Source organism: Zalophus californianus, chromosome 10, assembly GCF_009762305.2.
Source record: "Zalophus californianus isolate mZalCal1 chromosome 10, mZalCal1.pri.v2, whole genome shotgun sequence".
NCBI classification, from domain to species: domain Eukaryota; kingdom Metazoa; phylum Chordata; class Mammalia; order Carnivora; family Otariidae; genus Zalophus; species Zalophus californianus.
Window position 1 is genome coordinate 97,240,163 of NC_045604.1, and position 11,915 is coordinate 97,252,077.

Consider the following 11,915-nt stretch of genomic DNA (forward strand, 5'->3'; position numbering starts at 1 on the left):
CAGACTGTACCATACCTTTATAGCGGTGGAGGTGAATCGTGGGCTAGTCCTGCAGGGCGAGTCAGAGTGCTTTGCCAAAAAAAATAGGATTACACATGTTACTTAGAAGGTTATTAGTTAATATGCTTCCCCTCTGTCTGTTAGGATCCTCTATAATCCCTGAAGAGTTGTAGGAGTCCGGCCATGCTCCCCCCCTCTCCTTTCCACATTTGGTGCGTTCCTCCGCGGTGCGTAGGCGGGGAGGCGTACATAAACCTCGACGCAGGAGGCGGGGCTGCTCAGTCCTCGAGGCGTCGGTGCTCCGTGGTGTTGGAATCTTGTTGCTTGTCGGCCTGTGCGCGCGTGCGCGGACATGGCCTCAAACGGTATGTAAGGGCGCGAGGCGGCGTTGGCGTGCCGGCCTGGGGCTTCGCTCCCTCCCAGCTGGGCTTTTGTTTTTCGGTGGGAGCTGGGCGGTGATCGCGTGTAGGGTCTTCTCGCACCACTGTGGCGGGAAGCAGCGAGAGGGGTGGAAGGAGGGAGGCGCATGTCGCCATTTTGTTTCGCTCCTCTGGCGCCTTTCGCCGGGTAGGGGGATCTTGCCTTCGCAGTCCCTTTACTTGAGATGAGATTTAAGAGGGACGCTTCTTGGTGATTTGAAACGTGAGACACAGATGGAAATGCTCGATCCCGAAGGCTTTTTTTCCCCTCGTTCCTGGCCGCGAGCTCGGGCCCGCTTTGTCGCAGTGCTGCATCCGGGCACTCGGTGCGCGCACGCGCTCTGTTGGCCCCTCCCCCCTTTCTCGCGGCGCGAACCCCCTCCCGCCTCGTGTTAGCCCTGTTTTTTGTCGCGATACCCTCCGCTGGAGACTCCGCTGCGCGCGTCCGGTGTGGGCCTCGCCCCCGGGGTCCCTCGGGAAGGGGCGGGACAGCCTGGTTCCCGCCTCGGTTGCCACGCGGCCGGGGGCGGAGGCTCGGGATCGGGGCCGTGCGCCCGCTTAACGGTTTGGGGGAGGCCCTAAGGGGTCGTCTAACGGACTTGGGACCGGGCCCGAGGGTTTTCCCGCCTAAATTTCCGCTTTCTGAGGTGGGAACCGAAAGGATCGGCCACCCGAGGCCACACCCTCTCCCGGTCCTTTGCCCTTTTCCTGCGGGGGAAGCGCCTCGTTTCCTGTCCTGAGGAGATGAGTTGATCTGACTGGTGCTCCTTCAGTGGGGCGATGTAAAAGCGCTTTCGCTATCTTTGTTTTGCCAACACTCCCCACAGCCTCGGGGAAGGCAAGGTAGATGAGAAAACGGAATCATTTAGAGCCACGGGGCTCGGGACTTGAGTACCAGTTGATTGGCCTCCCCAAGGCGAACTCTCTGATGATCCCTGTCATTTGGGTTCAGAGAGTTCTCTTGGTTACCTGGCTTTGCACTAAAAGCCCATTTTGCCATTCTCCAAGATGGGGCAAGGGGTGAAGAATGCCCTCATTTGAGACGCACCTGTTCTTCGGGCCTTGGTTGAGAGATTGGGGGCCACATCCCCATCATTGCTGCCTCCAGCTTGCATTAAAATGTCCCACTTAAGTAAGTTTGTGACATTAGCTTGACTGTTGGTGATACCTTTCTACAGAGTGGGTAAATGTGTAGATTGGTGCAGTTCCTGACATCAGTTGAATTTGCAGAAAATGTAGTTTTCCCACCAAGATTCCAGTGTTTTTTTTCCAATAGTAAAAATCGGGTGTTTGTAGAAGTTCGGTTTTTATTTCACTGTAAGAAAACTCGATTGTGACTTGCCAGCTTCTCCTTCCTCTCACAAGGGAATTTTTGCCTTTGTTGCAACATAGTTGATATTATCTGGAGGCCCCAGGGCCTGAGTTAAGAAATTTACTTCTATTCTACTCTCAGGGATGACTGAAGGTAATGTAATTGTATTTTCTTTTGCAGACTATACCCAACAAGCAACCCAAAGGTGAGTTGTCATTTCATGGCTTCTAGTTTGTAGAGTGGTAAGGGGTGGCTAAGGTATCTTTTCCTGATTGCACTGTTTTTTTTTTTTTCCCAGCTATGGGGCCTACCCCACCCAGCCTGGGCAGGGCTATTCCCAGCAGAGCAGTCAGCCCTATGGACAGCAGAGTTACAGTGGTTATGGCCAGTCAGCAGACACTTCAGGCTATGGCCAGAGCAGCTATGGTTCTTCTTACGGACAGACCCAGAACAGTGAGTCTCTTTTACTGGGTTACCCCGCCTCTTCCTGCTCTTTTTGAATGTAGCTTTTCTTAATCTTAAACCGTGGTGAAATGTTGAAACAGTCTTTTCCTTTAATTAGTCTGTAATCCTTAAAACTTTGTGGAGTGTGAATCTTTTCAAACAAATACTTAATTGGCTTGTAATTCTGGTTCTTTTTATTTTTGACTTTCTACCTTTCTGTTCATGCTCTCCTTTTCTCCATTTCCCCTCAGCATGACAATGAAATGTGGGGGGGGAGTATTCCGTAAAGGGCGAGTTTTAGACTTCTCATACAGGGAGGGGATGATTTGCTTTAAGATGTTTGTGTATATCATGATGATACACAAGGGGTGGAATTTGCCCTGAGATCCTGATATGTAAATAATGTGGGTTGTCTTACTTGTATTACACATCTGTGAGCAGGTTAAAATGCTGTTAATGAACAAGACTCTCCTGGGTTATGAGTTAGGATTCGTAGTAGTCCTGGAGACTGGCTTTGGGATAGGTGGGATGCGACTGGCACTCCGAAGTTGGTAGAAGTTAGATTATTAGCCTTAGGCTGGAAGGGGAAGGGCATCTTTGACCAAGATTTAAAAGATTTCCAAGCAGCTTTGACTTTTGAAGTACGGGTAGCGTTAGGTAGCACATAATGTTTTCTTCAACCTGTTCTCTGCCTTTTTTTTTTTTTTTTCATAGTCTTTGGGATTTCTTTTCTTTTCTTTCTAGCAGGCTATGGCACTCAGTCAGGTCCCCAGGGATATGGCTCAACCGGTGGCTATGGCAGTAGCCAGAGTTCTCAGTCATCTTATGGGCAACAGTCCTCTTATCCTGGCTATGGCCAGCAGCCAGCTCCTAGCAGCACTTCGGGAAGGTAAGGAGTTTTGGGGGAGGGAGGCCTGGAATATGGTTAGGGCTGAAATTTGATAAGGAATGATGTGCTCAGCAACAGGAACAATTAGGAGTAATGGTGGAGGGAGGGGGGAGGAGTCTTTGAAATGGGGGTTGGGTACAGAGAATGGAATGTGCCAAACACGAAGTTTTAGACATGCTGGCATTATGATTCTGTTTTTTTTTTTTTTTCTTTTTCCTTAGTTACGGTAGTGGTTCTCAGAGCAGCGGCTACGGGCAGCCCCAGAGTGGGGGCTATGGCCAGCAGTCTACCTATAGTGGACAGCAGCCAGGCTATGGACAGCAGCAAAGCTCCTATAATCCCCCTCAAGGCTATGGACAGCAGAACCAGTACAACAGTAGCAGTGGAGGTGGTGGCGGAGGGGGTGGTGGAGGTGAGGGGTCTTCAGCTTTGTCTCATCCCTATTTTCTGTAGAGGTTTATATACACTGCTTGGCCTCTTGCCCTAAAAGGTTCTTAAAAATTTTGCTTTCTTGTTTCTTAGCTGTCTTTATTTTCATTGTCTTTTATCTTTTGGCACTGTTTAATGCCGTGTGCGTTTTTTCTTTAAAAAATTCCTTTTCTTACAGGTAACTATGGCCAAGATCAGTCCTCCATGAGTGGTGGTGGCGGCGGTTATGGCAATCAGGACCAGAGTGGTGGAGGCGGTGGCTACGGGGGAGGCCAGCAGGACCGTGGGGGCCGCGGCCGGGGCGGTGGCGGTGGTTACAACCGCAGCAGCGGTGGCTATGAACCCAGAGGTCGTGGAGGTGGCCGTGGAGGCAGAGGCGGCATGGGGTAGGTGTTCTTGTGAGCTAGGGAGTAACATCAGTGGGGAGTGTGGAGGGTTGCATGAATCTCCTTTGAAGCTCAGTTTCTTAGTGCATGGTTAGTTCTAGGAGGGCTTGGAGTTGGGGGTATTGATGGTTTCTTTGTACATCCCCATTTTTTTTTTTTTGTGAGAATTTGGGAGCCTGAACTCTCACCCACACCTCTATTGACCTCTGAATAGAGATTTGAGTACTGACACTTGTATTTCCAAAGAAAAAGGAAAAAAATACATAGGTGTATATGGATTGGGAGTCATTGATATCCTAGGCAAGAAACGTGGAAGTAAAGTTTTCTTTCTGTGCAAGGAAAACCGATGATCCCACTCCTGGTAATAGGGAAACTTGTTACATGTCTTCCCATGTGTCCTCTAAAGGAGTTGTTAATGCTTAACCTGATGACTTCAGCTTCCAGGAGTTGGCTACTCTTCCCGTATTCTGTAGTCATTTGAATCCATGAGCTTGATTTGCAGTAATTTGACTGGCAGTAATGATTTTGTGTGTGACTTGGTTTATGGGGCTGTCTGAAGTGTGCAGACCTTTTGGACAAAATATGCTTGACAGTGGTATCCGATCTATTTGCTCCACTGTCCCCCTCCCCTGGTTACTTGTCCAGCTGGACCTTCTCTTTCTTCCCCTTCCCGCTGTAGTTGATTTGAAGTAAAACCTTAGATTTGATGTTAAAGCATTGGTCAAATCTGTTGGTAAATATGATTTGAAGGACCCTCCTCTGTCTCCCTTTGGAAAGGGGAGGAATGTCAGTGTGTTACTCCTTTTTTGGAAAAAGTAGGTTTTTTAAATGAGAGTTTGTGTATGGTAAGTATTCAGAGGTGGGTGGGGGCAATCTCAAAAACTGCACAAAAATAAGGAAAACTCTGTTGTGTGCGTGTGTTTAATGCAAAACTTTAAAAAGAAAAACAACTGTTATGTGACTGTTAACTTGCTCTGCATTTTATGTGCCACAGGTATGAAAGGTGACATTGCAAAATACTCCGCTCTTCTCGCAGTGTAGAAGGGGTGACCCCGGGGGTGGGGGGAGATCAAAAACAGCTCAGTAGTTAGGATAGGGCTTAGCTAAGTTTGTCTTGCTTTAAGGGGAAATTGCCTTTGGTTTTGACTTTTTATGGAATGGGGTTGGGTCTGCTTGCTGCTTTCAAAGCAAAAATCACAAAAGTGTGTTCAGGGCTACCCCAGCCTGGTGTGAAATGTCTTCTGGGTGAATTGGGGGTAGGGTTTTTAAACCAACTACTGGGTTGTCAACCACTCGCAACAAGAGGAAAAAACACCTGCTACATCGGAAGAACGACCAAGGAAAATGGGTCATTTTTTTTTCCAGAGGAAATAGATATATAACCTCTTAAAAGCAAAATCCTTAAAAACTGTGTCTGAGAAATTGCACACGTGTGTGTGACACGCTCAAAGGTCAGACAAGGGGTGGTCAGGAAGGGGAATGTATTTTAGTAGTCACTTGTATCTTTTTCCCAAAACACCTACCCATGTTTGGGGAATGTTAAACAAAATCAAAAAACGCCCTTTTGTAGCCGTTGGAAGCTTCATGTCCTTTCTTCTAACTTGTCTTCTCCAGCGGAAGTGACCGTGGTGGCTTCAATAAATTTGGTGGTAAGTGAACAGAGTTTCCAAAATTCCCAACTCCCAGCAATGCTTTGTCTGATTGTTCATTTGCAGATGTCTTAGCGTGTTTTAAGTGTCAAAGGTTTTGAAGTGTCCAGAACCACCTCCAGAAAGGGGTGGGGTAGAATTCCACCTGCTGCCAGATGTGTGCTAACCTGGAGGCAGGCGGGGTAAGACTCAGCAGTCGTCTGGTGCCAAATTGGTTTGACCCAGGTTAATAAGAGGAGTTTAGTAGGCCTCTGACAGGAGTGTTGCCACCCCTGGCACTTAGTGACCCACCATTATGAGAAACTGGAGAGTGTGTGCTGGAACACGTGGTGCCAACTTGGCTTTAGGATCCTTTTGATCACTGTGTCCAAGGCGTGTGTGTGTGTGTGTGTGTGTGTGTGTGTGTGTGTGTGTGTAACAACCTCCAAATGTTTTAATTCTGGAAGGGGGATGTGAAATGCTGCCCTGCCCTGAGGATGGTGAAGTTGGTATATATTTATATATTAAATGCTGAATGGTGTCAATGCAATTCTACGTCTATGTACTTAAACTCAACTCAGATGGGCAAATAGAAACTAGCTCTGGGAAGGAAGGTGTGGACTACTACAAGAAAGGTTGGGAGCATGTGTGGCTCATGGGAAATAACCAGGTCTTAACAGCACAAACTGAATTCATGGAAAAATGGCAAATTTGAGAAGTCTCCCAGTAAGCTGGAACTTTTCTGGTTTGGTTAACTAACAAAAAGGTTTCTTGATTTGTCTCAACATTTAAAGCCAAAGGCTCGGGTTCATGACTTAGGTGTCATTGAGTGTGGGTACAACATATATGGTGAATTCAGATAAACTTTGGTCAAAGATGGTCTCTGGAAAAAAAATAGAGGCTACATCATGGAAATAAGATTTCTGGTCTGTTCCCTGGGACATGCTTTAAAAATAACAATAGTTATTATGTATGTTTTTTTATTTTTATGTGGTTGGGGAATCAACATGGTTTTAAGAATGGTTTGTAAAGATGAAATTAAAAATTGTTCCACAAGGGATAAGTGTCTTTGGTGTTAAAGTTTGGAGAAACTGGATGGATGCATATCACATTGCTGGTGGTGAGCCCATTTCTCTCTGGGGTGAGAGAATAGGGCCAAGCGATGAGTTGGTTTTGTTAACTGCAATGGGTCTCCCTCCTGACCCCCCCCAGTCTGTGCTGAGGACATTTCCCAGCCTGAGCTGGGGGCGGCAGAATTTTCTGAAGTGTGGAGTTGTCCCTGTGGGGACTCAAGTTACATACAGATCTTAAGAAAAGGGGCCTGTGTCTTCCCCAGCCCTGTCTAGGATTTTCTCTGGGCAGGCAACCCAGGACAGGGTTTGGATGAGGCTGTGAGCACTTACCTGATAATTTTGCAAGAGTTTGGATTGGTGTTAAATTTTTTCCTTGTTTGTCTCTCCGTGTTGACTAACAGCTTCTCTTTCCTTGTTTGTTTTTTTTTTTTTTCATGTCACTTAAGGCCCTCGGGACCAGGGATCACGTCATGACTCTGGTGAGTCCACAGCTGGCATGAAAGAATGGCTAATGTGGTATTGGGATTTTTCTTGGCTGTTCTTTGACACTTCAGGGATCTGAAAGAGTAGGGGTAGAGGGGCGCCTGGGTGGCTCAGTTGTTAAACGTCTGCCTTCTGCTCAGGTCATGATTCCAGGTCCTGGGGTCAGCCCTGCATTGAGCTCCCTGCTCCGGGGGAAGCCTGCTTCTCTCCCCGTTTTTGCATCTGTGCGCGCGCGCGCGCGTTCTGTCAAATAAACAAATACGGTCTTTAAAAACAAAAAAGAAGAGGGGCACCTGGGTGGCTCAGTTGGTTAAGCATCTGCCTTTGGCTCAGGTCATGATCCTGGGGTCCCGGGATGGAGCCCAGCATCAAGCTCTCTGCTCAGCGGGGAGTCTGCTTCTTCCTTGCCTTCTGTGTGCTGCCTCCCTTGGCTTGTGCTCTTTCTCTGTCAGAGTAATAAATAAAATCTTAAAAAAAAAAAAAAAGAGCAAGGGTAGAGAAGAAGGAAAATGAAGGGAAGGGGGTTTAGGTGTAGTTAAAATTAGCAGTGATCTGTAAATGAATCTCTTCAATGGTTTCTTTCCCCAGCAACTTAGTAGGTCTGGGAGCATTCTGATAAGCTGCATTTCTAACAAGTCCTAGGAGATGGTGATATATTTCTTTGTGGACATGTTCTGGTACTGCTGATTTAAAGCAGTGGATTTTAACAACGGGGATCGTGACCAAATTAGTAACGCAAGAGACCCATAAAGGGAAGGATTTAGTCTCTCTTGGTTGTGTGTTGGGTTTTAGTGTAAAAGTTTTTTACCTTGGGTCTTCAGTTGGGAAAATTGACACACACTGGTGTACTTACTATGTGATCTTAGGCAATGAACTCCTGAGCCCTGGTTTCTTTTGGATAGTAACACATTTCAAAGGATAGTTGTAAAACTAAATTTAAATTTGTGAAATGGCTAGCATACAGGCACTCAAATAATAGAAGGGAGATGGATTTCTTTCATTTGACCTTAAATCAGATTGGTTTCTTATCCAGTATTGTTTTTACCTTTGCTGGTTTTCTTCAAATTCACTTTGTTGTTGTTGTTCAAGCAGAACAGGATAATTCAGACAACAACACCATCTTCGTGCAAGGCTTGGGCGAAAATGTTACAATTGAGTCTGTGGCTGATTACTTCAAGCAGATTGGTATCATTAAGGTACTGTGGAACATGGTGTTTTCTTTTGTGTCAGTGCTGCAGGCTTTTGGATTTCGTACATTAGTAAAAATAAAATGGTTAGCTTAATCTGTTGAGGAAAGAACATTAGATGTTGCTATTTTCTAAAGGAAAGCACATCTTCACACAGAAAGGCACAGTTGATAAAGAAGGGAGTGTCCTAAGCTTTTGAATTTGAGTTTTATATTCTTTGGTTTTATTGGTCAACATTGAAGTGAGAGATCATTGTAATGACTTTAATTCAAGTTATACGTGAGATATAGGAAACAGTAACTGGGAGGAGAGGAGCTGAAATAAGGTTATGATAAACCTCAGGTTTTTGAGAAGGAAGGTGGAATGTGGGTGGTGCTATCTTGTAGGACTCATGTTATCTCATGTTGCTTTTTTCAGACAAATAAGAAAACAGGACAGCCCATGATTAATCTGTACACAGACAGGGAAACGGGCAAGCTGAAGGGAGAGGCAACAGTGTCGTTTGATGACCCACCTTCTGCTAAAGCAGCTATTGACTGGTTTGATGGTATGTATGGGGAGGGAGGCTGGTGTGGGGGTGGGTGGGATAGGGCAACTAGCCTTGGGAAACAGGTTACATTTTGAAGGTTCCTTTTACGTTTTCCAACAGTTTTTATTTGCTACTTTAGTGTATACACTTGACCATTTAACAACACGGGGGTTTAGGGCCGCCCAACCCCTGTGCAGTTACAAATCTGCATATAACTTGACTTCCCCAAAACTCAGTCATTCGCCTACTTTTGACTGGAAGCCTTATTGATGAGTCAATAAACATGTGTTTTGTATATTGAATGTTAAGACGTTTTTAAGAAAATTTAACATGCTGTGCTCTATTGAAAAAAATATGCATGTAAGTTCTAGCCCATGTTCAAGGGTAAACTGTTGTCTTTGGCTTCTACGTCTTCTGATTACAAACTTTTTCAGGAAGGTGTAGAGTCTTCTCTTGATTGTACCAAACTTGCTTTTGGATCCACAATTCTTAATAAAAGGTCTCTTTATATCTTTTTTATTGCATTAGGTAAAGAATTCTCTGGGAATCCCATCAAGGTCTCATTTGCTACTCGGCGAGCAGACTTCAATCGGGGTGGTGGCAATGGTCGTGGAGGCCGAGGGCGAGGAGGTGAGCAGCTACGTGCTGCTGCCGGTATAAAGAGGTGACGGGTAGAGTAAGGAGAGGGGGAGGGATGGTAAGGGCTTGTGTAGGAAAAGGTTAGGTTTAGGCTAAGCAAACTTGTAAGGGGAGCAGACCCATATTTCTGTCTTCACTAGGACCCATGGGCCGTGGAGGCTATGGAGGTGGTGGCAGTGGTGGCGGTGGCCGGGGAGGATTCCCTAGTGGAGGAGGTGGTGGTGGCGGCCAGCAGCGAGCTGGTGACTGGAAGTGTCCTAATCCGTGAGTGAAACTTTTTTTCTTAGTCCTTTAAATGTGTGCTGTTTGGTACAGTGGCAGAGTTGGGAGGTTTTCTAAACGGATGGTCAAGGTCACACTGTGATGGGGACAGATTTGGCTGAGAGCTTACCTAATTAAGGTGGTTACAGTGGGAAAGGTACTTGACTGGGTTCAGTAATCTGTAGTTTCTGTTCCTGGTTCTGCTGAGAAGCCTCTTTTGCCTTTCTGAGGCCCCCGTTTCCTCACTGTTACCTTTAAGGTCACTGGAATCTTCTCCTACGTCTTGGTCTTGTTTACTCCCAGCCTTCCAAACTAATTTTCTTTCTTTTTTCTCAGTATATGTGAGAACATGAATTTCTCTTGGAGGAATGAATGCAACCAATGTAAGGCCCCTAAACCAGATGGCCCAGGAGGGGGACCGGGAGGCTCTCATATGGGTAAGAAGGGACAGAGCTGGTAATAAAGGAGTTGGGACCACAAAGCCCCCCCTTTTAATGTTTTGTTTATTTATTATAGGCGGGGGGTGGGGGAAGGAGGAAGGGGCAGGGACAAGCTGACTCCACGCTTGGTGTCCGTGATCAGTGTGGAGCTCGAAGCAGGGCTCCATCTCAAAACCCTCCCTGACCTGACTGAAACCAAGAATCGGATGCTTTAACTGACTGAGCCACCCAGGTGCCCCAGAAAGCCTTTAACTTTAAGCAGGGAGGTTAGAGGGAAGGTAGGGATTTGGGGGGTATATGACCTATCCTATTTCTTCTGCCCTAGGGGGTAACTATGGAGATGATCGTCGTGGTGGCAGAGGAGGCTATGATCGGGGCGGCTACCGAGGCCGAGGCGGGGACCGTGGGGGCTTCCGAGGGGGCCGGGGTGGTGGGGACAGAGGTGGCTTTGGCCCTGGCAAGATGGACTCCAGGTAAGAGTCTTAAGATTGAAATACATTTTGAGGGCTTGATTGGAAACCTGAGATTATAACCATAGTGTGGGGTATGGAAGGAGGGGTGGGAGGATTATCTTGGAGAACGAATCTGTAGATCCACATTTACATTCTATCCTTATGAAGACGAGACCTTTCCTGGGGTTGGGTTAGCAGGGGAAGATTTTGGGGGTTGGGTGGGTGGAGAGGTTGGCAACTCAGACCTAATAGATACTCTCTTTTGCAGGGGTGAGCACAGACAGGATCGCAGGGAGAGGCCGTATTAGCTTGGCTCCTGAGGTTCTGCAACAGCTTTTCTTCTTGTACCCAGTGTTACCCTCATTATTTTGTAACCTTTCAACTCCTGATCACCCACGGGTTTTTTGTGTCGGACTATGTAATTGTAACCATACCTCTGGTTCCCATTAAAAACCATCGTTTTAGTTAAATTTTTTCCTCTTCCCCCTCTTCACTCCACTGGAGGATTGATATCTGGGTCAGGAATGTGGGGAGTTTTTTTCTTTCAGATCATCCTGCCTAGCAGGAACTGGAATAATTTGTTCCTGCTTAGCAGGAACTGGAATAAAGTGTTTGATACTTGGTCCAGGGGAGAAAAAGTCAAGTGGCATCTTTGAAAGTAGAGATTAAAACTTTTCTGTCATGGCAAAAATTGGATGTATGAATGGGGTAAGTGAAGAACATGTGGTGTCATGACTGTGGCCCCAAATATGTTCAACTATGTGCGAGTTTGTCTTTTACCACGTTTATTTACATGTTGGTCTTAGTTTTTTATTCTATCAGTTTTACCTTTAAGATTCTTGGCTCTTTTGACACCTCTCTAAGGGCGGGGCTCACATAAATTAGATTGGCTTTTGGGGCAGTTTTCAGATTGGCCAGCACACATAGCTAGCCAAAGCGGGTCTTTGGGACCTTTAGGAAGGAGTGTGTACCTATTTCATGGCAGAGGTTCTGTGGCCTCACTCACTCACTCACTTTACAGGCAGAAGATGGAATGCATGGGTTATTTGGCTCTCAGAATCAGAAAATGGTAGAGCCAAGATTGAGGCCTAGTCTTAGGACTTAATTTTCATTTCTTAGCATTTTCATTCTGAAATCATTGTTCTTAAGGGGGCAAACTTCTATCCCAAAACCTTCGTTTGCTTAGGTCTTACGAGGATGCGAAGTTTGAGGGAAGAGGGTTGGGAATGAATTGATGGTAAGAAGAGAAGGTTTGCTGGGAAAGGAAGGTAGAGGTAGCTCCTTCTATTTCAAGGTGAGCGCCCCTCCGCCCGTTTTCCTGAAGGTGGGCATGGGTCGATAGGT

At 46.4% G+C, this 11,915-nt stretch overlaps 1 protein-coding gene across 3 annotated transcripts; it reads left to right on the forward strand.

Moving 5' to 3' along the window:
• The first annotated feature begins 258 nt into the window (after positions 1 to 258).
• FUS (FUS RNA binding protein) lies at positions 259 to 11,203 on the forward strand. 3 transcript variants are annotated; one of them, XM_027612025.2, is made up of 15 exons: positions 259 to 365; positions 1,912 to 1,936; positions 2,030 to 2,184; positions 2,920 to 3,064; positions 3,286 to 3,476; positions 3,672 to 3,879; positions 5,494 to 5,528; positions 7,027 to 7,059; positions 8,156 to 8,259; positions 8,668 to 8,797; positions 9,308 to 9,409; positions 9,559 to 9,682; positions 10,016 to 10,116; positions 10,445 to 10,592; positions 10,840 to 11,203. In XM_027612025.2, exons 1-15 carry the CDS (start codon positions 353 to 355, stop codon positions 10,877 to 10,879), a joined length of 1,554 nt encoding a protein of 517 aa, XP_027467826.1. In that variant the 5' UTR covers positions 259 to 352; the 3' UTR covers positions 10,880 to 11,203. The 3 variants fall into 3 exon arrangements, with proteins under 3 accessions (XP_027467826.1, XP_027467828.1, XP_027467827.1); XM_027612027.2 differs by having other exon boundaries at positions 3,286 to 3,452; XM_027612026.1 differs by having other exon boundaries at positions 2,923 to 3,064.
• The last annotated feature ends 712 nt before the right edge of the window (positions 11,204 to 11,915 follow it).

Excerpts from the sequence above, each read along its gene's own strand:
- FUS (XM_027612025.2), top strand. Across the intron at positions 3,880-5,493 it reads GGAGGCAGAGGCGGCATGGG|CGGAAGTGACCGTGGTGGCT; the intron begins GTAGGTGTTCTT and ends TGTCTTCTCCAG. Across the intron at positions 9,410-9,558 it reads TGGAGGCCGAGGGCGAGGAG|GACCCATGGGCCGTGGAGGC; the intron begins GTGAGCAGCTAC and ends TGTCTTCACTAG.